Below are 27252 nucleotides of genomic sequence, written 5' to 3' on the forward strand. Positions count from 1 at the left end.
TTCCCCTCTTATTTTTCTTTAAAAGTATCTTGGCTGTTCTTGTTCTTTACATTCCCATATATATTTTGAAGTCAGATTGTCACCTTTCACAACCAACTAGCAACCCTGCTGAGCTTTAAGTTGGGATTGTGTTAATCTGTAGAACGGTGAAACTGTTGCGGAGCACAGGCTCCGGACACGCAGGCTCAGCAGCCATGGCTCACTGGCCTAGCTGCTCCACGGCATGTGAGATCTTCCCGGACCGGGGCACGAACCCATGTCCCCTGCATCGGCAGGCGGACTCTCAGCCACTGCGCCACCAGGGAAGCCCTCCTCTCAGTATTTTATGGGGCTTTTTTGTGCAGAGATTTTAACACATCATTTGTTAGATTTCTTTCTGAATTGTTTGAAGTGGTATTTTAATATTATCTTTCTGAACTTAATTTTCCCTTTGTTGTGGCTAAACAAATACATGTTTTTTAATATACTTACCTTATATCCAGCAAGCGTGCTAAATTCATTTTTATTTATGGATTCTTTGGATTTTTCTGTATATGCACTTACATTATCTGAGAATACCAACAGTTTCGTTTCTTTCTAATTTTTATACCTTCATTTCTTTGTCTGGCCTTACTTGACTGCATCTTAGAACAGTGAATAGAAGTGGTGATGTTGGGTTTCCCTGACTCAGAGGGAAAACTTTTCAATAGTATTTTGTCTTTAAATTTGATGGATGCTCTAGATTTTTATTTATCATCAGGTTTTTAAAATTCCCTTCTAATATTTGTTTGCTAGTTTTATTTTAATTGGTAAGGAGGTTGAATTTTGTCCAGTGCTGTTTTGCATCTGTCTAGGTGAACATGAGTTTTCTTTTCTTTTGGTGATGTGGTGAGTTACATGACATGGTTTTGAATATTAAAGCTGCTCTTCTCCACTTGGGTCATGATGCATTATCATTTTTATAGATGGTTGGATTCGGTTTGATAATAATTTATTTAGAATTTTGCATATGTGTTCACAAGTGGGTTGATGCTCTTTCTTACCATGTCCTTGTTTGGGTTTGGTACCAAGGTTTTGCTGGTCTCATTTTTCTTATTTTCTGGAAGGTTTTTGTAAGACATACTAATTTTTGTTTAATTAATTAATTATTTTTGGCTGTGTTGGTTCTTCGTTGCTGCACGCTGGCTTTCTCTGGTTGCGTTGAGCAGGGACTAATCTTTGTTGTGGTGTGCGGGCTTCTCCTTGTGGTGGCTTCTCTTGTTGCAGAGCATGGGCTCTAAGCACGCGGGCTTCAGTAGTTGTGACACGTGGGCGCAGTAGTTGTGGCTCGGGGGCTCTAGAGCGTGGGCTCTAGAGTGCAGGCTCAGTACTTATGGCGCATGGGCTTAGTTGCTCCGCAGCATGTGGGATCTTCCCAGACCAGGGCTCTAACCCGTGTCCCCTGCATTGGCAGATGGATTCTTAACCACTGCGCCACCAGGGAACCCCCTGTCCATTGGATTCTTAATTTTTCATTGTATTTTTTAATTATAGAATTTACATTTAGTTCTTTCTTGATAATTTCTAGTCTTCTGTTGAGTTCTTAATGTTGTTTTTAATTCCTTAAGTATGTGTTAGATTTTAGATTTAGATGTGTTTTAGACTCTGATAATCCATTGTCTGCAAGCCCCACAGTTGTGTTTTTCTGTGATGTGGGCCACATTACCTTGGAACATTGTGTGTCATTCATTGATAGAGGAGTGGACTTTTACAGGAAAAGTTGCTGAAATATTTGAGGCCATGGGAGATCTTCCAGACAGGATTTTTGGCTGCTTCTGAGCGAGGAACAGTAGCAGTCTCAGGTTGCTTTAATTCAGTTATTGGGATTGAGCTGATTGGAGCTTGTCCTCCAGTCCTCCAGAGGGCCACCTTTACTCCTAGGGAGTAGCCCTCTGTGGTCTTGTCCTAAAGCATGGATGTTTACCATGGTCACCGCCTTCCCCTCATCACTGGCAAACTCTGAACCTGATTTTTGTACCCTTACTCCCATAGAGCAGCTTTTCTTAGCTTCTTTTTTAAAAATTATAATTTCAAAAAAGATTTTCTTAGCTTCTTAAGCTTCCTGATGTCTTAGCAGTAGCCTCTTCCTAAAGCAGCTACCCTGGGGCGGAGCATCCCTGGGACTGGGCTCACCTCTATGGGATGCTCTCTTCTCTTGGATTTTGGCCCCATAGTTTTTTATTCCTTTTTTGGCTCTCCAGCGCCTTCTAAGAGATGTTTTCGGATATGCTGTCTAATTGCTGTCAGCAAGAGTTGGTTTGCATCACTTAGTCTGCTATTACTAGAGGCAGAAGTCTTAATTTGCATTTTTTTAATATTGCTTTGCTGTTGGTTCCATTTCATTATTTTACCCCTGGTTTCTATTTATGTCTTGCTTATAAATCTAACAATTGAATGAAATTACCAAGAATCATAATTGCAGTCACTGTGGCTCAATGGCTTCTCAATTTCAGTATTTCAATTTTTTGGTTTTAAATTATTTTCTGATTCAGTTTTAGCATTTCTTTAACTCCTGAAGGGTTTTTTTTGAACAACTGATGAACCAACTTTGTAAGTGACCGAGTACTCTACAAACCAAGTTGATAGCAGCTGTCTTTTTTCATTAGGAGGTTTAACTGGTATACCATTAATTTCTTGCTGCTGTCAGATCTTATGTAGCACTTACAAATAAAGCTTAAACTAATATGTGCTTGTCCATGGAACTGATGTGAACTTTCTCATTTCTAGGACACTTTCCTCATCAACAGCAAACCCCAGAGACGCACAGGCGAACTGCCTAGCGGTGGTGATTCTGTGCTGAGGATAAGCACCATTGCTTCTGCCATCGCAGATGCATCAGTGAACGCTGACCCCTCCCAGCTCGCCGCCATGATCAAGGCACTTTCAAATAAAACCCGAGAGAAGACTTCTCAGGACGATGGTAAACAAAAGCACTGTTCGGCTGTGTCTCATTTCTTACCTAATGAGCTGGAAAAAAGTAATGGATCCAACGCATTTGATATGGAGAAATACCTTAAAAAAACAGAAATTAGTAGATATGAAAGTGGAATGGACAACTTTTCAAGAGCTGGTGTGTCTGATGCTTGGGATTTATCTTTGTCCAAAGAACGGACTACACATGACATCCATGCAGTGGACCTGGGTGCTACTAGCATAAATGTAAGGGAGCCAGAAGAAGACACAGCAGCTGGTTTTTATGGTGAAAGTGGAGAGAGCGTGGACCAGGCATCACTGAGAACGATAAACTCTTCAAATTCAGTTCTTACAAATATGGGAGAGAGAGAGGGTGCAGGGGTTGATGTGAAGACACATTCCATTGACCATAAATCACCAGATTCTGGTGATGGTGAAAAAGCTGCCTCCGTATCCATTCCAGCCCTTGATAGCTCATTAGTCAGGAACCCCAGGGTAGCATCCCTCTGGCTGTCAGAAGAGCATGAAGACACACAGAATAGTAGAAAATATCAGAGGCAAAATGAGTATGTTAGTGAGACAAGTAACAGTGAAAAGCATGTGACTTTTGAAAACCATTCCATAATCTCACCTAAAAGTGTCGGTAAGTGTCAAAGTAATTGGTCACATTCAAAAAATTACACAGAGTGTTTTTTTTTTCTGTTCTCATTGGAAAATACACCTTTCTGGTAGATTTGAAAAATCCCTCTCCTGAGTGTGGTGGACATGGCTCGGAGGATGACCAGGATAGCTTCCGACCTTCCACTTCTCCACTGAGTCATTCTTCTCCTAGTGAGATTTCTGGAAATAGTTTATCAGGGTAGGTGCTTAACCTTTTTTTTTTTTTTTTTTAAGTAATAAAATACATGCTCAGTGTAGGAAAATTGGAACAAAGTGTAAAGAAAATTAGTCATCTATAGCTTCATCTCTCAGAAGTAACCGTTATAAATATTTTGTGAACTTCTTTCAAGATATTTTTCTTTGCAAAGTTTCATACCCTGCTTTTTTCACTTATTAAAATAATTCCTACATTTAAAAGAAAATTAATGTTATAGACTGCATAATGAATCTGTCACAGTTTATTTGGTGCTTCTGGTCGATACTGGTGATACTATATTTTACCTTTTTTGTTTGTTTGTTTGCCATTTTAATGATACTGAGATGAACAACTTTGTTTATAAAATTTTTCCTGTGTTTTAACTGATTTCCTCAGAAGTGAAATTACCAAGTCAGGGATAAGAATATTTTCAGGCTCTCTGGATTAGCAAACTATTTTCTAAAAGAGTCTTAAAGACTTGCACTCTTACCATCTGTGTTTGTTGAAGGTGTGCATTCTACTGTTTTCTTATCAGCGTTTTAAATAACTTTTAATTTTGGATTTTTTTTATCTTACAGTATTATTTGTGTTCTTAATACTAATGAGATTGATAAGTGCTTTTTCAAAGGTTAGGATAAGAATCCTAATATGTTACATGTTTTAGCACAACCTGTAGGGTAACTTAAGCTTCAAGTTATAAGACCTTTTTAATTTTTCAAAAATGCCTTAAGTCAACATTGTTCAAAAGTTTACACATATACAGGTATGTGTGTGTGTCCATAGAACTTTGAACAGTGTGAATGTAATGCTTCATCAGATGTGTCTGTGTATTTGTGTATAAATGTGCACGTGTGTGTGTTTCCCTCCATTAAGCTCATTGTCTGCCTCGTTCTCCAGTCCTCTCACCAGGAGCTGCTGTTGCTGGTTTCTTAGGTTTCCTTCTGGTCTTTGTTTGTGTACATACACAGATATGAGTGTATATTCTTATTTTCATCCCTCTTTATAGTCGATAGAGGGTCCTTTACACACTTGTTATGTTTTGCTACACAAGGTTACTTATCCCAGCCTTATCTGTATTATTTTGCACGCATGCAGATGTATTACAGGATAAATTCTTGGAAATGAGATTGTTGGGTCGAAGAGTATATACATTCACGTTCCTATTTAAATTAGTACAACCCCTCTGTAGAGGTTGTGTTAGTTTAATTTTCCACCAACAGTTTAGGAAAGAGCTTGTTTCCCACAACCTCACCAACAGAATGTTTATCAAACTTTTTGTTGACAGTCTGATAGGTGAAAAAAAACTATTTCAGTATAACTTTAAATCATGAGTGATGATGAGCATCTTTCCTTTATATTTCCTTTTGTATCATATATCTATTCATGTTTGTTGCCCATTTTTCTCATGGACTGTTAGTCTTTTTTGTCTCCATTTCTCAGAGCCCTTGACGTATTAGGGAGAGTGGGTAGCCCTTTGTTTGTGACATGAGTTATACAGTTCCTAGTCTTTAGAAGGTTTTTTCCTTTCTTGTATTTTTTGCGCTCCCGGATACTTAGCTCTAGCTTACCCACACCATTTCTGATGAATATGCAAAATCCAGGAGCAGCTTGGGAAACACATAATAGGTAACTTGGATATCAAATATAATTTCAATTTGTTTCAAAATATTGAACATTTATGATAATTTCACTGCTTAGGTAAAATTTTCTGCTTATTAAAATCTTTCCATAGAGGAACATATAAAAGATCTTTTATTAAGCCATAAAAGAAAAAATCCATAGATTTAATAAAATAAACTTTCTGTATGGCAACAGTTTTTGCCTCAGAATTGACTTGATCTTTTTGTAAGCTTTATGCCAAAGATGCTTTCAAGTCTAATAAGATCTTTCAAGTCTAGTAACCTTGTTAGGCTATGTCTCTATGTTGACCTCATGGCCACCTTGCCCTGTCACACAGCACCCTTTCAGTATGTGGAGTCAAGCATTCTTCTATTTAGGAAAGGTTTTTTTTTTTAATTACTTATTAAGATATTGGTCCTGACCCCAGGAACTCTAGTCTTGCATATGTGGGATCTGCATTTATTTTGTTTGTAATCCTTTCTTTAAGAACTTATTTTAGAATAATTGTAGATCCACGGGAAGTTGCAAAGATAGTATAGAGAGACCCCATGTCCCTCCCCAGCTCCCCCAGATGCTGCACAGAATCACCACTTGTGCAATCACTTGTCCTGGGCAGGGCAAGTGGGTAGAATTGTGTCATTTTATCACAGGTGTGAATGTGTATAATCACCTCCACAATCAGAGACTTTGCCATCACCACAGTGACCTGCCTCTTTCTTACTTTTTCATTTCATTTGCATTTCACATTTCTGATTTCTAGATTCCTTGTAGTATTTTCTTTTTTGTTTCTTAACCCCCGTGTACTTTCCAGTTTCATCTTGTTTTCTATGATCTTGACATTTTAAAAAATTGTTTATGAAGGCATTTAATAACAACTGTAAGTGCTCTATAAAGACATATTGTTACGATTTTTTTTCCTTCACCTGCCCTTTACTGCATGATCAGAGACAGAATGCTGGGCTGGATGGTCTCAGTTTTGGACCCACCTGTTTTTTCTTTTGCCCCTAAGAAAATACACTTATTCATTAAGTGTAAGAAACATATCTTAGGGGGATACTGAACTTTCTCATGAACTTGGTCAGATATTTTGAATGAGAGTGTCACGTTGACCTTTCTAAAGTGACTGTTGGTGGGCTTCCTTCTCCCTATGGGTCAGCCACCTGCACCCACACCCCCACCTCTCAGCCACAGCCAGACTGCAGCCTTAGGGGGAAAGAAGCTGGACACCAGCAGATTCTGAGGTTCGTTCTCCTGTCCCTTCTCCTGCTGCACGATAGGCGTTCCTGCCGAGGCCAAGCATCCAGCTCCATTTTATCTTCCTGCTCATCTCCTTTTTTTCTCATCAGCTTAAATGAACATGCTGGTGTCTTGTGGCTGATTTTCCTGTGCACAGTTCTCTCTTCCACTGAGGAGACTTTGTTTCCTGTTGCCTGTGACTCCCTCCTCCTCCTGCACCCAGCAGCTGGTACTGCCTCTCTGGGCATCCATGCCTGTTTTCTTTTTCCTCATCTTTGTGCTTTTTTTTTTTTTGTCTGTTTGTTTAAATTTTTTTATTATTTTATTTTCTGGCTGAGTTGGGTCTTCGTTGCGGCACGCAGGATCTTCTGTTGTACCGTGCAGGCTCTTTGTTGCGGTGTACGGGCTTCTCTCTAGTTGTGGTGGGCAGGTTTTCTCACTCTAGTTGTCTCGCGCGGGCTCGCATGGGCTCTGTAGTTTGAGGCACATGGGCTGTCTGGTTGAGGCACACAGGCTCAATAGTTGTGGCGCACAGGCTTAGTTGCCCTGAGGCATGTGAAATCTTGGTTCCCCGACCAGGGATCGAACCCACATCCCCTGCATTGGAAGGCGGATTCTTTACCACTGGACCACCAGGGAAGTCCCTCATCTTCGTTTCTTTATGTGTTCTCCCTGTGTTGCGGGGTAGCCGAGCTGTTCAAGTGTTTAACCTTGATGTCACTGATTTTCTGTAGCATCAGCTATGCTTTCATGGCTTCCAGTGTGGACATTCATTTTGTATTCATTTCTTTTTATTGAAATTCTTCTTGTACTTTTGTATTATGGTAAAATGAGTTTCATGGTTTTTTTTTTTTTCAGGTTTTTCCAGTTCATTAAGTTTTTTATTTAATTTTTTAAAATATTTATTTGATTCTGCCGGGTCTTAGTTGCGGCAGGTGGGCTCCTTAGTTGTGACATGTGAGCTCTTAGTTGCAGCATGTGGGATGTAGTTCCCTGACCAGGGATCGAACCTGGGCCCCCTGCATTGGGAGTGTGGAGTCTTAACGACTGTGCCACCAGGGAAGTCCCATACTCATTAAGTTTCTTTATATTCACAGTGAAATGTTGGTCAGAATGTTGATCTGTTGAGTGGCCACATCTTTCTGGTAAGAGCCCTTTATCTACTGAGTTTGCTGCTCACCAGTTTTCCTGCTGGCTGGTCTTCCAGCATCCAGCCAGCTTCCAGCAGGTCCGTAGTGCTGATTTAGAGCTTCTAATTCCAGAATTGCCTTGAGGTTCTGTGTGGCTGGCACCTTGGCAGTTTTTGGCTTCCTTTGGAGTCTGACATCCGGACTGAAATTTCTCTTCTTTTGTTTGTGTGTTCTTACAGTTCACTTCTCATTGCTTGAAGTAATACAACCTAAATGCATTTGTTCATTTCGACCAAAGGAGCTAGACTCAGCACGTACCCCAGTACCCAGAACTCTTTTCCTGCTGCCCCATGGTGTCTGTGTGAGTATGTGTGTGCATGTGTGTGTGCGCATGTGCATACAGAACCCACGCAGGTGCATGTTATTCAGTGACTAAAGAGGGCCTGAAGCAATTTGGTTAATATTTTGTCTCCATTGGTTAGAGATTCACTAACTAGTATTGTGTCAGGGCTATCTTGATTTGGTCCTTTTAAAAATCCAGAATTCAAAATAGGATTTTCTCTCTGTGTCCGTTGGCCACCTGAGTATTCTGAACTTTGTGCACAAAAATGATGGGTAAAATTCAGTCAGATTAAGGGCTGACTTGAAACTAAATGGCAGAGTATTCAGGGGGTGCGGCAGCTGTTTCCAGAGGCGGCTGTGACGGTGTTTCCCACACAGTGTGATTTTGCACTCTGCCTTGAGGGGCAGCTTGGCCCTCTCCTCTGTTGGGCTGGCCTGGCCCTGTGCTGGGGACTAACTGACAGAATATGGCACATGTATTAAATAGATGCAGGAGCTTATTATTTATTGCTTTATAACTTTTTTTTTACTTAATATATTCTGAACATCTTTCTGAGTCAATGGTTAGTAGTCAACAGCATGATTTAAAACAGCTGCATAGTGTTTTATTGTGTGTCTGTGCCATAATTTCAATAGCCTCCTTTCTCCTACATGACGTTTAAGATTGCCTACGTTTTATTGATAGGGATATATGATGTTTCCTTTTAGCGAATCTTTATAATTAGCACTAATTTTTTTCTTAGGATTAATCTCTAGATGTATAACACCTGCGTCAAGGGGCTTTTGCTATGCATGCTTGATAGCTCAGCCGAGAGTTGCACTGCTCCTATTCCTGCCCGTGGTGTGGCTCTTCCCATCTCTTTGATTGTTTCCATCTTTGCTCTTTTTTTTTTTTTTAACAATCTGTATCAAAGATCTTTATTTATTTTTGTGGTACGTGGGCCTCTCACTGTTGTGGCCTCTCCTGTTGCGGAGCACAGGCTCCAGATGCACAGGCTCAGCGGCCATGGCTCATGGGCCTAGCCGCTCCGTGGCATGTGGGATCTTCCCGGACCGGGGCACGAACCCGTGTCCCCTGCATCGGCAGGCGGACTCTCAGCCACTGCGCCACCAGGGAAGCCCCATCTTTGCTCTTTGAGGGCAGGAATTGGCGAGTGCTCTGCTCCTTGCTCTATATCAGGTATTCAGTAAACTTTTGTTGAATGAACAGCTAACATTGTTATGTGACTGTATATGAAATTTATTAATGAAACTGCCACAACATTTTTCTTTTTCAGTAGCTTACCAGATACTTCATTCAGTAGGACTATGATTTACAGTTTTAGATAATTAAGGGTGAAAAGAATTGAGTCTAGGGTTGAGTTGTATATGGCAGCTGGGACAGACGGTAGTGCAGGTTGACAGGGTTGTAGGCAAGCAGGAAGGGCTTTCTGCCAGTGTAGACGATGTTAAGTGAAGGGATGAACAAGTCCATGCACAGGTGTTCTCTCTTCCAGGTGTGCCCTGGAGTCTTTCAGTTCAGCAGCTCACCTGCAAAAGCACCCCTGTGAGAGGGAGTCATCCCAGCTGACGTGTCCACAGGCCAGCATCAGCAGGCTGACTTACATGTCTGAACGAGAGAGCACCTGTCCCGCCACGGCCTCAGATCGTGGCCTTAAGGACCACCAGGTGGGAGCACTTTTGTTATTTCTTTACTCGGGCTTCTGGAGCTGAAGTCTTACTGATGTAGGACTCAGACTCGAGTTCAGGCCTAATTTCTGTTGCTCTTTTAACTTTAAAATAAGTGTGTATGTGTGTTTTGCTCGTGCTGGGTAGGCACTACAAGTACAAATATTTTAGCATCTGCCATCAAAAAGCTCTCAGTCTGGTGGAGGCCGTGCAAGACATGCCGTGTAGAGAAATGCACTGTGATAGATTCAGGAGGCGACTGATAATCTGACCAGGTGGCGAGTCCAGTGAAGCTTGGTGGGAGGACTGTCTGGAATCAGGCATGGGGGAGGCAGGGAATTGCAAAACACGCTGCATTTGAGAGCCCCCAAGAAGTTTGGAATGGCTTCGGTGAATCGTGTACATGGAGAAGAGGAGGGGAGGCCAGACCACGACATCGTGGATGTAACATTTGGGAGTTTGAAGGCTCTTAAGTAGGACACAGACCTGCTCTGTGTTGTTTTGAAAGCTCCTTGCAGTGGAGGAGGCACTGAGGGGTGAGGTTAGAACCAGGAGGATTTGACACCAGGCGGCTGGAGTTGTCAGGCGAGGGGCAGCACAGGCTCAGGCCAGGGTCATGGCCATGGGGGTGGGAGGGAAGCAGAGAGGTCTGAGAGATTTGTGTGGGAGAAGCTAGAATTTTACTACCTAGGTGTGTTTTGTGAACGTGACAGTGTTCAGTTTGTAATGAGCTGCGTATGACTTGCGGTGTGCAGTGCAGGCCTCCTCCGCTAAGCTGTGCCTAAACCTATCCACTAAGTTACTAAACAAAACCACTTGTTTCTTGTCCTGTAAATTAGGAAGAACAATGAATGCAGATTTTCTAACTTTTAATCCTGCATTTCACAGCCACTGAAGTACTTTGTATAAGCCATCCTTTTTTCAGAGAGGTAACATCATGTAGATCTCTATTCTTTGAGAGTATATCAGCATGGTTTGCATTTGTAATACTCACTTTATCTGTGGATAATTTCTAAACATTTTTGGTCACACAGAGTGATGTCACCAGTACGTTGAGCACCACAATTATTCAGGCCAGTCCAGTTCCATCTCAGGAGCAGGCTCTGGATAAGTTGAGAGAAAAAAGTCCATTTCAAAGTAGAGGAAAAGGAGCGTTACCATATATTATCCAGAAGAACTTGGACACAGAAAAAGAAACTGAAACTGCTTCTCTGAGTAGCGAACTTGAAGATGTAAAACCGAACTTTAGATCGAAAAGAGAGCTTTCCTCCAAAAGTGAAGATCTGTCAGAAACCACTGTGGCAGGTGTGACCTCAAATCCCAGTGAACTGGACCAGGTCAGCCTGGCTCTGCCAAGGGAGTTGGGCCTCGGCCAGTGGGCCCTGCCAGCCACGCTGCGCCTCCCCATGTCCCGCCAGGGGCCTGTGCCCGACAGTGGACGTGTGACTCCTATAGACACGTCTGCTGCTGACAGTGCGTTCGTTGGCCAGGGCCCTCCCCAGACCTCCTTCCCCAGCACCGAGGGCTGCGGCCCTGCTCCCTCAAGGCAGCACGTGCCCACCTTGGGCCCCACGCTCTCCGCACGCCGTCCCCTCCCCATGGCTCCCTGTGCCCAGCTGAGCTCGGGAGCACTGCCTCGGTGCCAGGCCGGCGGCACCACAGCCTGTGGGCTCCCGGGAAACTGTCATCCTGCTGTCGTCACAGGAGAGCACGTCCAGAACTCTGTGGCCATGGGCTTTTGTCTTGGACAGAACATCAGCTCGGAGTTGTTGGCTGCCTCTTCCCTTTGTAACCCGTATTCTAACGCCTTCAATCAGCGTCTTCTAAGTACAGCCAAACCTTTTACTGTGCAGTCTCTTGGTCCAAACTGTGGAATTGATCCGTGGGATTCAGGAGTGATGTCAGGATTTGGTAAGATGCTTTTTTCTCTGCTACTGCTTGTTGTTGGTTGCTGCTATTTAAAAACTGAATTTTCTCAATTGGGACCATAAAACTAGTTTGTTTCAAGGAGATACTGATTAGCCTGAATTTCTTGTAAACTTTTCTCTTTATCCTGAATTTGGAACACAGACCATAACGTATTTCTGTGCAAGGGTCCCTGAGTGGCCTTAGAAAAACTTAAAAACTTAACGCAGGTAAAACTCCCACTGCCTTTGTCTTTCTGTTTCTCTCTCGTGCTCCAAACTTGGAATTCTGTTGTTGGTTCAACTAGGAAACGTCTAGTATAGAATCACCCCCCTGAAGGAGGGAGTCTCCTGCCAGTTTTTAAGTCTTCAGGGGTGACTCGTGTGGGAGTGAGAGGCAGCACCCTTCCGCTCCCGCCCGTAGTGGCTGAGCTGCCTGTGCTCGTGCTGATGGTCACTCTTGGGAGCAGAGCTTGGTGCTGTGCTTTCCTGACACGGTGCTCATGGCCACTGCAGCACGATCAGTTTTGCCTTCTTTTTCTTCTGAAGGAAATTCCACAGTGACCCCATAAGAATGGTGAAAAGCTTGGTCATCATGTTAAAAATCAGTTAGAGCCTCCATCATTTCTCATTAGATTAGGCAGTGGCTTATATTTATAGGAGAAAAAGGGAAGAGATTACTGATAGCAATAACATCTAAGAGTTGATTAGCTGTAAATTTTTTAGTTTGATCAATTTTGATTGTTTTTCCTCATGGTCTGGTTGCCTCAGGAGAAAATTAGTGACCAGTCTCTGCTGAGCCATATGCAGTGTTGGGGACTCCTATTTAGATCTGGGGCACTTTATAAAACCATAGCTCTCGGTGTCAACAGGTAGTCTTCTGTAAAAATTTCCATTTAACCAGTTGTGTTTTTGATGGGGTGTTGGGTATGCATTTTGACTCTGCTTTAACTCTACCCAGGGAAAGTAAGAGTGCCTGAGGAATTGAAGTTTCCTCATGCTTGCTGTATTGGCATCGCGTCACAAACCTACCTTAGTGTCCTGAATCCCGCCGACTGCTGGCTGCAGGTCAGCATCGGGGTCCTCAGTGTTAGTGTCAACGGTGAAAAGGTGAGCTTTCTGTGTCTTTCTCCTCTGACTTAGCGATTGCAGTACAATTAATGCTGGAGCTCTCCTTTGCCTAGTATTAGTACTTCCTTTTATACCAGGGAGCATGTCCACCACCATATACTTTGCACAGAATCGTTGGAATCGTACCTTTTTCTTGGTTCCCCTTTTGTTGCAGTACTTCCAGTGAAAGTGAAATCTGAATGTGTTTCTCAGATTTCATCAGGTGTTACTATTTATTTATTAACCATTATGTTTCATTGTTACTTGTTTAAAAAATCATGTAAATGTGCTTTTTGTGCTGTCGGCTTAAACCACTGACTGGAGCTCCAAGTTTCTGGTCTCTATTTGTTGTTTTTGTTAAATGTGATTGAGTATAAGTTATTGTCGTTTATTCCAAAGGAAAAAAAAAAAAGAAACAAGTTACTCTTGCAACCTGTGCCTTCATTTAGTAAGTTAATTTATCTGATCATGTTCTTACATGATCTTTTGAAATACCTGGAAACACAGTTTTAACATTAGAGCAGGGGTCTCTCGCATGATCAGTTACAGCTGCTGAGGTTCTAGACTCTAGACCCTATGGGCCTCGGTGAGTAGGGAGAGTGGGAAACAAGGTCAGCAGCTTCTTGCAGACAAACAGGCCTGACAGTGAACCTTGGAGATCAGTCTAACCCCCTACGTTACACAGCTGCAGAGACCAGGTCCCAGGTGATGCCCAGGGTGGGAGACAGGTCCCAGGGTGATGTCCAAGGCTGGAGGTGCTGCCATTTTCAGCACCCTTTTCAAAAAAAGTGAAGGTAAAAATAACATATCTTCAAAAGTCCTTATGGGAGTTCCCTCGTGGTCCAGTGGTTAGGACTTGGTACTTTCACTGCCGTGGTCCAGGTTCAGTCCCTGGTTGGGAACAAAGATCCCGCAAGCTGTGTGGCATGGCCAAAAAAAAGCCCTTATAATTTTGACTAACTGTATTTTCCAGGTAATGAGTTATGAGGCCTGGGTATTTTTCAAGAGCTAACATATCTAGATTTGGTAGTTTGAGTGACTATGAAAAGGGATCTTAAACTAGTTGGTTCTTCTTCCTGATTTTCATTGTGAAGTTATTTCTTAACGGACCATGTGGCTCTTCTTTTAAGGTGGATCTTTCAGCTTATCCTTGTTTAGTTTTCAAGAATAAAGTCATCATAAGACCTCATGCCACAGAAGAGATAAAAGTGCTCTTCATACCGTCTGATCCTGGGATTTTCCGATGTATATTCAGCATTGCTTCTTGGCCGTTTTCAGCTGATGCAGAGACAGTGGCACAGGCAGAAGCACTGGCAAGCAGGGTTGTCCTCACCGCCATTGCCGAGACCCCCGTGATCGAGGTGATTGTTTGTAAGCAGGTCTTTGTCATACCTGGCGTTTTAATGAGGCTGTTCAACCTTAGAAGTAAAATTAGGGTAAAATGAATTTGTGGATGAATGTGCCAAAAGTTATAATTGAGCTAAACATTACTCTCAATATTTTCTTATTCCAAAATTTAAAATTATTTCTGGAATTCCCTGGCGGTCCAGTGGTTAGGACTCTGCGCTTACACTGCTGAGGGTGCGGGTTCAGTCCCTGGTCAGGGAACTAAGATCCGGCAAGCCGCACAGCGAGGCCAAAAAAATTAAGATTATTTCTTTTGTTTTATAGAAGCACAGATATGCTCGCTAAGATGTTTGTAAGCAAAATATAACGTTAAACCCTATTTTCCAGCTGGTTTCCGTCGTATAGTTTGATGTGCGTGGAGGAAAACACCACATTCAGATTATCCTCTTTTCTGTACGTGAAGACTGCTCACTGAAAAATTTCCTCTTGTACAGTTGCTCATTTTCTGGAAGTGAAAGAAATTGGGTCTAGCCAGGTTGGGGCAACAAAATGCTTGTGGGATTGCAGGCCTCTTTAGGACACTGGCTGTCAGCCCTGGCTGCACATCGGAATAACTGGGGTTTGTTTTTTTAAAAAAATTTAATTAATTTATTTTTTGGCTGCATTGGGTCTTTGTTGCTATGCGCAGGCTTTCTCTAGTTGCGGTGAGCGGGGGCTACTCTTCGTTGTGGTGTGTGGGCTTCTCATTGTGATGGGTTCTCTTGTTGCGGAGCACGGGCTCTAGGCATGCAGGATTCAGAAGTTGTGGCACAACAGGCTCAGTAGTTGTGGCTCTCGGGCTCTAGAGCACAGGCTCAGTAGTTGTGGCACATGGGCTTAGTTGCTCCGAGGCATGTGGGATCTTCCCAGACCAGGACTCGAACCCGTGTCCCCTGCATTGGCAGGCGGATTCTTAACCGCTGCGCCACCAGCGAAGTCCCTAGATATTATTGTAAACATTTTCAGTGTTGTCAGAGTATGGACTAAATCCAAAAATGCCCACATATGTTTTGGAGGGAATTGAGAAGTCGGTAGTATAACAGTAGAGCTAGTGGAAGGGAGGCTGTGTGTTTTGTAAAGTTGTCAGTTTGTCTTCTCACAGTAACGCAGCTAAGCTGTTGCTTTGTTCTGTAGTGTATTTGGGTACGTGGACTACCTCAGAAAAATAATTTACTTGTGTAGAAAATAGGAATTGTAAAATAGCCCCAGGAGTCTTAGGTAAGTTTACCTTTAATGTTGACTATTTGAGGCTGGAAAGGGCAGTGATGTGAACATAAGCTGTGATATTTATTAATATATTGTTTTTATAAATCCCTTTTTTCCCATAATTTAGGTAGAAACAGAAAAGAAAGGTGTTCTTGATTTTGGTGACTTGACTTATGGAAGCTGGAAAGCTCTGCCTTTAAAGCTGGTAAACAAGACGCACGCCAACATCCCAATTAGACTCATTATTAATGCTGTAAGTACTGTGCTCGGAGGAAACCTTTACAGAGCACACTGACTTAGAGTTGTAGATGCAGCTAGTAGCATCCTTGGTTAACTTCTCTTAGGAAAGTAGATATTTTTGTTAAGGATCTTTGAACAAATTTAGCATCACACCAACGTGACACCATTGGCTCTACTGAAGCGGCTTCTCCTGTTTCTGACAGAACGCCATAGCCTGGCGCTGCTTCACCTTTTCCAAGGAACCCATCCACACAGCTCTGAAAGCTGTTCCTTATCCCCATGCGATTGCTCGGCTGGCCGCCCCCTCGGTGATCAACCATATGATGCCTGCCAGCGATGACGGACAGGTGAGCTGGGGGATTGAAGGACTGATTTAGAATTAAGGAGGAAGTTAAGTTTCCAAACTACTTTTCTTTCACTGTGTATGAAAAATTTTTTTTATTTTACAGGATCCAGAATTTCTGATAATTTGGGTTCTTTTCCATAGTCCAAAGAAACAGATGACTTCTTCAGGTATCATGTTTACGTTTTATGGGATTTTCTTTACTCCGTAGCTAAATAAACTACAAAGTTGAGGCTTATTTCTCCTGTCAGTAAATTGTCAAATATTTATTGTAATTTGTCAGATATTTTATGTTGTTTTAAAGCTGGGCAGAGAGCATGCTATTTTGGGTCAAACCCATCCAATTATGGATAATCCAAGCAAGTACCACTGAAAACATTTTGGGGTCTTTTCTGTTAATTGATGTTATCTCCTCTACCAATTAGATGTTTTCTTCCTTTTTCTCCTCCACTCATTTCTGTTCCTCTCTGAGTTCTTTAAACAGTCATTTTAAGATTTTTTTGTGCCCCTTGATGGCATAGTGTTGGGCCATTTGTGGCATTTAGAATTAAATAACTCTGGTGTCTGAACTAAAAGAATGACCTTTTACAGAGATTCTAGACTCAGCAGAAGAATTCTTGGCAAGAGTTGATATAGAAGTTGATAGTCCAAACCCTACACCAGTCATTAAAAGTATCAATCTTCGAGCAAGAACAGGAATAGCCAGGATACATGCTCCGAAAGACCTACAGGTACCCTAAACTCCTCACTTTGCTGTTACTTTATGTTCAGGTTGATTTCATTCCAAGTGTGACATTTTTAAAACATGCCTGTTTTACCTCATCCTCTAGACTATGCACTTGTTTACCAGTGTGGCTTCCTCAACAAGGCAGTACTTACCTTTGAAAAATGCTGGGAATATTGATGTCCACTTGGACATCAAGGTAAGAATTTGTGTCTGAGGCTGTAACTTATTTCCTCGGGCTGAGACTGTGAGTGTCTCCTTGGGTTCTGAAGGTTGCTCTGCTGTTGACCTTGTTCAAGGGCTGGGGGCATTGGCAGGGGTGGTCAGACAGAAGAATCTGAGCCCGGGCTTTCAGAGCTGGTGTTACACGAGCATAAAACAGATGGTTAGGAAGTTCAGCTGGGATGTCTAATGTAATAGGTACAAGAACCAAGCTCTAGATTAGTTCCTGAAGACCGAGTCATCCTGTGGCTGGGTGGAGGAGAGGGAGCCACATGTGTAGACATCATTTCTGAGTTGTGTGGCTGAGTGAGGGGGTGTTGGTGGCCAGGAATTAGGGATGGGGCAGGGGATAGTTTGTTATGGAAGAGAAGAAAGATGTATCCTTTCCAAGAAAGTAAGATGGTGGGGCATTGCTGGGCAGGGAGGGAGTAGAATACCCAGTTGTGGTCAGTGAGAGAGACAAGGCACGTGAGTGTGTGAAAGCCATGTCTGCAGGTCAGCGTTGACTTATAATTATGTAAATACTTAGATCCCAGATCAAGGAAGTCACTTTTCAGTGGATCCAGAGAAACTATTCCTTAAACCTGGAGAAGAGCACGAAGTTATAGTTTCATTTTCTCCAAAGGATTCCAAAGCCTGTGAGGAAAGGTAACGTAGGACTGTTGATCACGGCGAATTTGTGCTTATTTAGGTGTGCTCCAGTCCACAGCCTGAGGGACAGAGTACACGCTTCACCTCGCCTATACAGCACCGCTTTACCTCTTTCCTTTAGCCTCAGATCTTTCTGCTTACTGAAAATCTCCTTTTAAACCAGCTAGCTGACTAGAAAGTAAGAAATCACTATTTTCAAGTATATTCTGACAAAAGTAAATAATAACACGTCAATCTTGATGTTTCTCACTAACTTCTTCTCTCTCACCAAGGAAATCATCAGTTGACCTTGCCAGTTGTTAAAGATACAACTGACAGTTGTATCTTTTCCAGGCCAGTGACTTTTTGGCACCCAAATCATAAGTGAATATCCCTTTACAGTGGTTGGAGCACCCTTGTCACCAGCTTTTGAACTTGCTTGATAAAATGTAGCTTAGCCTGCTGTCCTCAGACGCACGTGGCCCATCCCCTGCCTGATTGCCGAGCCCCCTGCCTGGTTCCTGAGCCCCCGAGTCCCTCACTGTCCTCCACCTGCTTGTCCCTGGGTGCAGAGGTGCTGGCTGCTTGGACGTGAACACTTGTGCCGGGAGGACTTGTCCGCACCTGCCCACCGGGGTAGCACCCCCACCCAGGAGGCTTTCCTCATCCCTTCCCAGATCCCTCCCTGTCTCCCGTGACCCATGCACTTCTCTCCCGCTGTGCTCGTGGCATGGGCCTGTGGCATGTACCCGTCTCCTTCTCTGTCTGTTTTCTCCTCTGGAATGTAAGCTGTGAGGGTGAGAATGCAGTGTAGCCTCAGCACCGACCAGCTCAGTCTCTTGGACGAAGGAAGCGCATAGGACAATAGTAGTCGAAAGAATTGAATTCTGAATATTGAACTTAGATGGTTTTCTTTGTTAGGATCTTGAAAATATTTGTGCAGTCGTTTGGCCCTCAGTATGAAGTGATGTTAAAAGGTGAAGTAGTTTCTTCAGGAAACAAGCTTCTGACGCCTGCATCTTGCTGCTCAGATATTCCTTCGATTTTATCCAACAAGCAGTTTCTGGCGTGGGGAGGTGTCCCCCTGGGCAGGACACAGTGAGTATACACTGTAGCTGTTATCACATAATGCTAGTCTTCCCTGTGTTGATGATGACCATGTTAATGTTTTTAGAATTGAAATAAAACTATCATATTCATTATTCATCCTATCATGAATACAAATTTTTTAGTAAAATTTTAACCTATTTTTAAAATACAAGCCAAAAAAATTAGGTTTCAGTTTTCTTAAGCTCTTTGGTGAATTCTGTGCTGATGACCAAACTTAGGCAATTAAGTGTGTCTTCGTTCCTTCTCTGGAAAGCCCTGGGGACTGGTGGGAAGAAGAAATCATCAGAGACGTTGCATCTATTTAAGGAGTTAGAGTCTAGTTGATGAAGGGACACGTGTTCTTTACGCAGCTCTCAGTGAAGACCCCTCTCAGCTAGGCTCCTGAAATGTCCTGCATGGCCGTGAGTTTGAGGAACTGTGCCCTCCTCAGTAGCTCCTATGCCCATGCAGTCAGTCCATCTCTAAACATTGTACTTGGTTTTAATTGGCTTTGTTTTTATGAAAAAAATATTTTTCAGAACGTCTTTCCCAACCATTGTACTTATGGAAGGTTTTTCTCAGGTGTGCTGATAACCAAAGGTCTTTGATTTTATTCTGAGGTTAAACTCAGCAACCTTTCCCTTTTAGCACAAGGTGCACAAGGCATAGACCACAGCTTAAATAATTTAACTGCCAGTCTTCAAAATTTGAGTAAAATGGAGATTTATTCATGTATTCTGTATTCTCTAATGAAGAGAGGATTCATATATTTTCAAAGACTGAAGGATTTTCATCCTGTGAGCCAGTTGCTATTCATACATCCATTCTACTTGCACTGTAAGTTTTTTTAAAGTAAGGTTAGTTCAGTATGCTGTTTAAAAGACTACTTTGTGCAAATGAGTCTCTTAAAGTAAAAAATCTGAGCGATGTGCTTAGGACCCTTGTTTCCACGAAAGATAGGTTTAGGAGCTGAGGATGGTATTGACTTTAATGACTTAATGAATTTGGTAATCTGAATTTTCATTGATTACTATTTTATAAGACAGATAATTCCTATACATAGAGAATGAATAATAAGGGCAGCTAAGGAGCTATAACAGGAGAGAGACTAAACCCAAAATCTTCTCTGATAAGGTGAGTCTTGAGCATACGTTCTCACAAATGTAGAGTTCTGGGACTGTGGAGGCACTTCCAGGCTGCTCAAGAGGCCTGTGCAGTCAGTCCATCTCCAAACACTGCAGTCAGTTTTAATTGGCTTTGTTTTTATGATTGTAGCAATATCCATGGGGGAAAACCACATTTAAGTTGTGTCATTGTTTCTAGGCTTCAGAAACTAGCTTTAAGAAATAATTCCACATCTTCAGCCCAACATTTACGACTGCTCATTAGAGGACAAGACCAGGACTGCTTTCAGGTTTGTGGAGTGCATGGCTCTGTTCTGTTTCACGTTCTGTCTAGATCCAGGACACTTAACACTTAACATCTAGATACATGACACTTAACGTAGGCCATCTTGTGTTCTTAATCTTCGAGGAGTTCATGTTAATTGTATGTTTTATTTGTGCTGCTGCTCTGTTTTATGCAGAGATTTTTTTTTTAATTGTAGTTTCAGCACACTTTTGGTTCAGAAGAGCGATTGACTAGTAACTGTGAGATCAGGATTCGTCCAAAAGAAGACATTTACATCTCTGTGTTGTTTGCACCTACTCGATTATCTTGTATGTTGGCCAAACTAGAAATTAAACAACTTGGAATTCGATCACAGCCAGGCTTTAAGTTCACGGTAAGATAATTTTATAGCTTTTTTTTCCCTCCCATGGAGTTTATGACATGTTGTAACTATTGGTTAAATATTGGTAAATTACATATACTCTGCTTTTTATAAGTCAAAATATGTGATTACCTAGATTTACAAACAAGTTAAGGAGTAATTATATACCTTGTAGGATTACCCTATTTTAAAAGCAGCCACCAGAGTATTCCTGTAAGTAATGGCTTGTCTAATGCTTGTAAGTTTCATTTCGGTTTGAAACTTTTGAAATGTACTCAACTTTTCAGAAATCCATTTTTTGGTAAATCCAGATGGAAATGTTTAAGATGTTGACTTTCCAAGTAAATTTTATTCTTTCAGTTCAGCAAAGTATCTATTGACATCATTTGTTAGACTCTGTTCCGTACACCAGGGATACAAAGACAAGAGCTTTTCTATTTTGTTTCTTCCCAGCATAATTTCAAAAGATTTCAAGTCATTTCTTTAGCTAGATTCAGGGTACTAAGAGAGAAAAATGATGAGTCCTGGAGGAGAGGAAAGAAGGACAGGGTAATCGGATGAAGCCTGAGCTCCCTGAAAGTAGCTAAAATCCAAGCAATTAGTTGGCAGTGGGACTGGGACTACGATGTTGGTCGTTTCCTAGTGTTAGAGTGGATGTGTTATAAATTACAAGATTAACAACACCTAGAAGTTTTTTAAAAAAGGATGGATATTTATGGCAAATTTACCTTTATTTGATGCTGGAGCTGGACACACTCTCTGTGGAGCTCTTCACATGGCCCCATGAGCTTTGGTGGGGAGAGGTGTTAAAAGGTATAAATGGCCATTTTCAGAATGAGGCCTGCAGAGCAGTGGTTCTCAACCAGAGACTGTTTCACCATCCAGGGGATACTTGGTAATTTCTGGAGACATTTGTGGTTGTCACACTGGAAGTGGGAAAAGGTACAAGTGGCACCTGGTGAGTAGAGGCCAGGGGTGCGGCCAGACACCCACAGTGCACAGGGCTCCCCATGTCAAATGGCGCAGCCCAAGGGCCATTGTGCCGAGGCTGAGAACCCTGCTCTAGATGGATTTTATTTTATTTTATTTATTTTTATTATTTTATTTTATTTATGTTATGTTACGAGGCTTGTGGGATCTTAGTTCCCAGACCAGGGATTGAACCCGGGCCCCCGGCAGTGTAAGTGCAGAGTCCTAACCGCTGGACCACCAGGGAAGTCCCTGAGAAGCCTGCTCTAGAGCAGCAGTTTCTCTGGTTGAAACTTCGGGTCAGTGGGCATTAGTCAAATTTCATTTTATTTAATCATTCTTTTTTTTTTTTTTTTTGCGGCACACGGGCCTCTCACTGCTGCGGCCTCTCCCATTGCGGAGCACAGGCTCCAGACGCGCAGGCTCAGCGGCCATGGCTCACGGGCCCAGCCGCTCCGCGGCATGTGGGATCTTCCCGGACCGGGGCACGAACCCTTGTCCCCTGCATTGGCAGGCGGACTCTCAACCACTGCGCCACCAGGGAAGCCCTAATCATTCTTTTTCTTAACCTTTTAGTCAGTAATTATTTGTGACTCCCTTAGACTTTTTTTTTTATTTATTTGTTTGTTTTTATTTTTGGCTGTGTTGGGTTGTCGTTGCTGTGTGTGGGGCTTTCTCTAGTTGTGGCCAGGGGGGGCTGCTCTTGTTGTGGAGCACAGGCTCTAGGTGCACAGGTTTCGGTAGTTGTGGCACATGGGCTCAGTAGTTGTGGCTTGCGGGCTCTTTAGCACAGGCTCGGTACTTGTGGCGCACGGGCTTAGTTGCTTCGCGGCATGTGGGATCTTCCCGGCCCAGGGATCAAACCCATGTCCCCTGCATTGGCAGGCAGATTCTTAACAACTGCGCCAACAGGGAAGCCCTCTCCTTAGACTTTGAAAATATAGGAAGAATACTGATTTTGAGTGTTTTCAAAAGCTGGCTTTCCCTGTTACTTTCTATTTTCTTGCCTAAGATTTACTTGCAAATCTCTGTGGGAAAGGAAAAATTAGAAACACTTTTGGCTCTTGGGAACTAGCAGAGCTCACCCTGAATGAGGTGGGATTTGCAGGAGCTTCACATCTGAAGCCCTTTAAAAATGCTGTTAATTTGTACTAAGGGGCAAGCAATACTGATTTTTGATCAGCCTGAATTTAATTTTTCAAAATGTTACTTAGTACATAACAACTTGAAATAAGCTACTGATGTTTTTAAGTTTGCAAAGGATTCTTTGGAACTTATTTCAATAATTAGGAATGAAAGCTCATTTTTAGGGAATGCATGTCAAAGGGTATGAAACGTTTGTTTCCTAGCAGGGTACCTATTTCTTACATTCCTATTCATAGAGTTTGTTCTGTGAATCCTTGTTTCCTGGTAGTGCTGAGCCCCCTGGGAGCCTTGTAGCTCAAGGGTGGTCCTGGTCAGCACTGGAGCCTCCACTCTGCCCCTCGCTACCGGGTTGGCTGTGCTCTGAGGCTTGTTTGAGTTCTGGGCTTCTCTTTGGTCCCTTTGGCACAGTCCTCTGACTCTGCTAGACCGGAAGTTAACAGGATTATATGCTCATAGATTTTTCTGCCCCCAAAACTTTTCATATTGAAAATTCACAATTATTGGGTATTTGAAAGAATTACATGGTGAACACTTGCATGCCCTACCACTTAGATTCTACAGTTAACATTGTGCTATATTTCTTTTATCACATATTTAACCATCTATCAATTTATCTTATTTTATGCATTTCAGAGTAAATTATAAATACCAGTGTCTTTCATGCTGAACACTGCTTAAGCAAACATATCAATATTAATCTTTTTATTGTTCTTTTATCATCTAAGCTTGGCATATTGGAAGGTAAATAATTTTGTAGCTCATTGATTTGTTTTTCCCTTAAAACATAGTCCTTACTATAAGGCTAGAGATTGACTGTGGGGAAGCTACTAGCCAAAGTACACAAAGCTTAATAATTTTAATTGTAGTAAATCTGTTTTTATTGTCTTCTCTGACCGTAATTTAATCTTCTATTTTCTGCTTACATAAAAATAATTTTGGATGTATGTGTTCTGTATTTTTAGATACCTTTGTCTGGATATGGAGGCACAAGTAACCTGATTTTGGAAGATGTTAAAAAGTTATCTGACAGTTACATGGTAACAGTGAATGACTTAGTGCCTGGCAAAGAAAGTAGAATTGTTTTTTCTGTTCGTAACACTGGCTCTCGAGCAGCTTTTGTTAAAGCTGTAGGTTTTAAGGATTCTCAGAAAAAAGTTTTGCTGAATCCTCGAGTATTAAGGATTTTTCCAGACAAATTTGTGCTCAAGGAAAGAACACAAGAAGTAAGTATGAAAGTCTCTGCACTAAAAATATGAGCTTATTTTTAGGTTAAAGTAATAATTATGTATTTTATGGTGGAGAGCTAAAATCATATTTGAAAGGAACTTAGGAGTGGAAGGACTTATCTGATCTTGGAAATACTCTTCATGTGCATCTTTGTCTATAGTGACTGTTTGTGCTCCTGTGACAGTTTATTCAGAGTGAAATGACTTACTCAGAAATATTTAATATTCACTCCTGATTTTTTTCTTGGCATCAGGATGTTACTATAATATATAATCCATCAGACAGAGAAAACAATTGTAAAAACACCACAGAACTGTCAACTATATACTTTTTTGGTGGAGATGAAATTTCAAGGCAGCAGTACCGAAGGTGGGTCACTTACCTTACATGATGGTGGGGACCATTCAGTGGAAATAAAGAGGCTGTGACAGTGGTTTGGGATTTGGAATTTATAGATGTTTCACTACTTTTAGTGAACTGGCAGATGAAAAATCTTGGTAAAATTTGTGTGACCGATAAGCTACCTGTAGGAGAAATACCTGTAGGAAACTCGTCTGCAGGTTTCCTTGCAGTATCCTTTTCTGGACGTACATAGGGGCCTCTGCTCCTTTGCTCAGACAGGACCTTGGACTTCATCGTAGGACGGTCTTTGTAATGATAGCAGATCAGTTTCAGAAAAGATTTAAGAACTACTGAAAGAGTATATTGTGTAAACGCACCTGACTTGGAACATTTCTGGGAGTGTTGAGAATCATTTCAGAGGATCAAGCCTTATTTTAGACATGTGTAGGGTGTCTAACTCTAGCTACTTAAGCTTGTACTTGTAAAAAATTTGGTACATCTGATCTAAATGTAGTTTAATATGCTGGAATGTTGTCAACTTTATATTTAGGTCTAGGTGTGATTTAGACATTCTGTGTGTTGAATTCAGAGTTCTTGTGTCACAAAATCTTGTTTCCTAGCCTAAAGCTGAGTATGAGGTAAGTGAAGCTCCTGCCAGTTCATTGTTCTCAGGAAGTCATTGCCTCCCGGGAGGGCGGGCGTGTGCGTGGGCCAGTCTTTCCTTCTTCCAGTCCTTTGTGCTCTGCTGTGTTTTATTCTGATACACAGTTCAGGAAACTGTTTTATTTTTAATCTGTGAAAGACTGTTAGAATGTTTAAGAAGAGTTTAGTGATGAGTTGCTACATGATGATAGCACAGACCTGAAGTGAAGAGCTCAACTTTGAATGCGGTTTTTTCTCTCAGTTGAGTATTTTAGAAATAGAAACTGGCATTTAGAGAAATTAGATCACAAGTTTTTTGGTTTTTTTCCTTTCTCTCTACTGGGATATAGAAATCAGCGTACTCCTTTATAACTCCTCTTTGCCATTAATTTATAGTAATGAGATTTCTTTCGTTTGTGAACATCTGTGTTTTCTAGAGAAATTTACTTTTTAGTTCTCTCACCTCAAAATTCTCTAGAAGAGGTCAAAGTAACAGAATTACATGGTAATTTAAATATTCCCTTCTGATGTTTTATTTGTATCATTTTCTTGGCATATTTTTTCTGAGACAAATTTCTAACTGACCAAATTTTCACAAATAATGAAAATGTATGACCCGAAAAGAATCTAATTTTATCTTTTCTCTACTCTTTTGTTAGGAAGTGGTTGATTTGATGTGTTTAACTGAAACTGATGATTGTACTACCATGTATAACTTTTAAGGGAATTTCCAAAACAAGGGTTTTTTTTTTTTCAATTATATTGGGATTTAGGACATAATATCTATGAAGTAATATATCATGATGTTAGTGGGATTTTCCAGATGCATGAATAAAATCTAATTAAGGTTATTTCGTATGTATAAACGACTTCTGAATAAAATCTCTACTGGCAGAGCCATGCTGCACACACCAGGGGTGAGGAAGCAGGTCCTTCCCACCCAGAGCATGCTGCAGAACATCGACTTCGCGGAAGCATTTCAGGACGAGCTGCTCGTAACTGAAGGTAGGAATTTCAACGTATTTTAAATCTTCTGGGTCCAGTGTGTGAGGAGGAAGAGTGTTAGCTTAGATGTGGTATCAGGCTGAATTTGAGTCACAGCTTTACTGTATGACTTTGGACAGATTACATCACTGAAATTCAGTTTCCTTAGCTGTAAAATGAGAGGAATAATGTCTCTGTTCTCTACACAGAGTTCTTGTGAAGATCAGATGAGAGGGCTTTGCCTTGTAAATGTTAGATGTTATTAATATGTTATTGCACCTAGTCTTTGGGTGGACTTGTGAATAGAGGAGGAGAACGGTTATGATTAAACTCAAGTTATTACTGTTTAAGACTTCATGATTGCAAACTTACACTCATTTTGAGATTTCTCTGCTCTTGTGACTGCTGTGCAATTTATGGAGGATGTGATAGTGGTAGTGTGACTCTAATCTAGATGTTTAGCCCTATTTGAGCTGAGCTGAGCAATTCAGGTATTTAATGGTATCTATGACTCATACAAAATATAAGAATGGAAACATGCAAATTGTGTAAAAGTATGTGTACAGATTTTCACCACAGTATTGTTTATAATAGGAAGAAATTAGAAGTAACCTAAACGCCCAAGAGTAGGGGATCGTTTAATTATGCAATAGAATATCTTGAAGGCATTCAGACAATATGATTCTATATTAAGTGACATGGAAAGCTCCTCAATTTATTAAGAAAAGAATTATTTTAAAATTTTGCATATAAGATCACCTGTCTCCCCCTTGGTCTGTGAGCCCCTAGAGGCAAGTGCTGCACCTTCTACCCCTGTGACTCATGCCCTGCACTCCCCACCAGCTCATTTGGTAAAAATAATTTAATGTCTTATTTATAGTTACCTAGGTAAAATTGCAGGAGTATACACACCAAAATATTAACAGTGGTTATATTCTGGTGGTAGGATTTCAGGTGGTAGTGTCTTTTCCCCCCATTTTTATTTTCTAGTTTTTTAATGATGAACTACACACTCCTTCTGAAGTGGGAAATGATAAAGGAAAAGGATATTTATGCCTATGTAGAGGTGATATAGAATAGTTTATGATCTTTTCAGCAAATTGGGAGTCTAGATCATCTGCTTCAAGGGTGGGTTAGTTAAAGATAATGAAAAGATTTGAAATGGTTGGAAAGAACGTTGGATTTGGAGCTGAACCTCAGTTCATAGCCCATCTCTGCTACCTCAGCTCCTCCAAGCTTCACCTTCCATATCCCTTCCTCAGAGGAAGGATCCACGTGAAAGAGTTAACCTGAACTGTGCCGTGGAGATGGACCCAGACACGTAGCAGCAGCAGTGAAGTCTAATGAGAACTAGGCAGCGTGAGTGTGCAGCCCTTGCAGCTTCACGACTCTATGGCTGAGTGGACTTGGTGGGGAGTGCAGGGCACGAGTCACAGGGGAAGAAGGTGCCGCCCTTGCCTCTAGGGGCTCACAGGCCAAGGGGGAGACAGGTGATCGAAGTATAGCATGAAAGTGCTGTGACAGAACTGTCCTT

General features: G+C 41.7%; 1 protein-coding gene across 3 annotated transcripts in view; it reads left to right on the forward strand.

Moving 5' to 3' along the window:
* The window catches only part of CEP192 (centrosomal protein 192), a 93133-nt gene that overhangs the window by 37132 nt on the left and 28749 nt on the right, over positions 1-27252 (forward strand). For all 3 annotated transcript variants that reach the window (XM_029224395.1, XM_029224414.1, XM_029224405.1), the window contains 18 exons: positions 2746-3574; positions 3664-3790; positions 9612-9783; positions 10818-11694; positions 12649-12797; positions 13928-14158; positions 15517-15642; positions 15833-15976; positions 16079-16142; positions 16564-16703; positions 16803-16895; positions 17448-17566; positions 18470-18646; positions 19961-20051; positions 20244-20420; positions 23486-23746; positions 24004-24119; positions 25630-25739. In XM_029224395.1, coding sequence (XP_029080228.1) covers positions 2746-3574; positions 3664-3790; positions 9612-9783; positions 10818-11694; positions 12649-12797; positions 13928-14158; positions 15517-15642; positions 15833-15976; positions 16079-16142; positions 16564-16703; positions 16803-16895; positions 17448-17566; positions 18470-18646; positions 19961-20051; positions 20244-20420; positions 23486-23746; positions 24004-24119; positions 25630-25739 — 4003 coding nt within the window. The remainder of the gene's footprint in view (positions 1-2745; positions 3575-3663; positions 3791-9611; positions 9784-10817; positions 11695-12648; positions 12798-13927; positions 14159-15516; positions 15643-15832; positions 15977-16078; positions 16143-16563; positions 16704-16802; positions 16896-17447; positions 17567-18469; positions 18647-19960; positions 20052-20243; positions 20421-23485; positions 23747-24003; positions 24120-25629; positions 25740-27252) is intronic.

Source organism: Monodon monoceros, unplaced genomic scaffold, assembly GCF_005190385.1.
Source record: "Monodon monoceros isolate NGI ecotype Baffin Bay Population unplaced genomic scaffold, NGI_Narwhal_1 Super_Scaffold_1, whole genome shotgun sequence".
Classification (NCBI taxonomy): Eukaryota; Metazoa; Chordata; class Mammalia; order Artiodactyla; family Monodontidae; genus Monodon; species Monodon monoceros.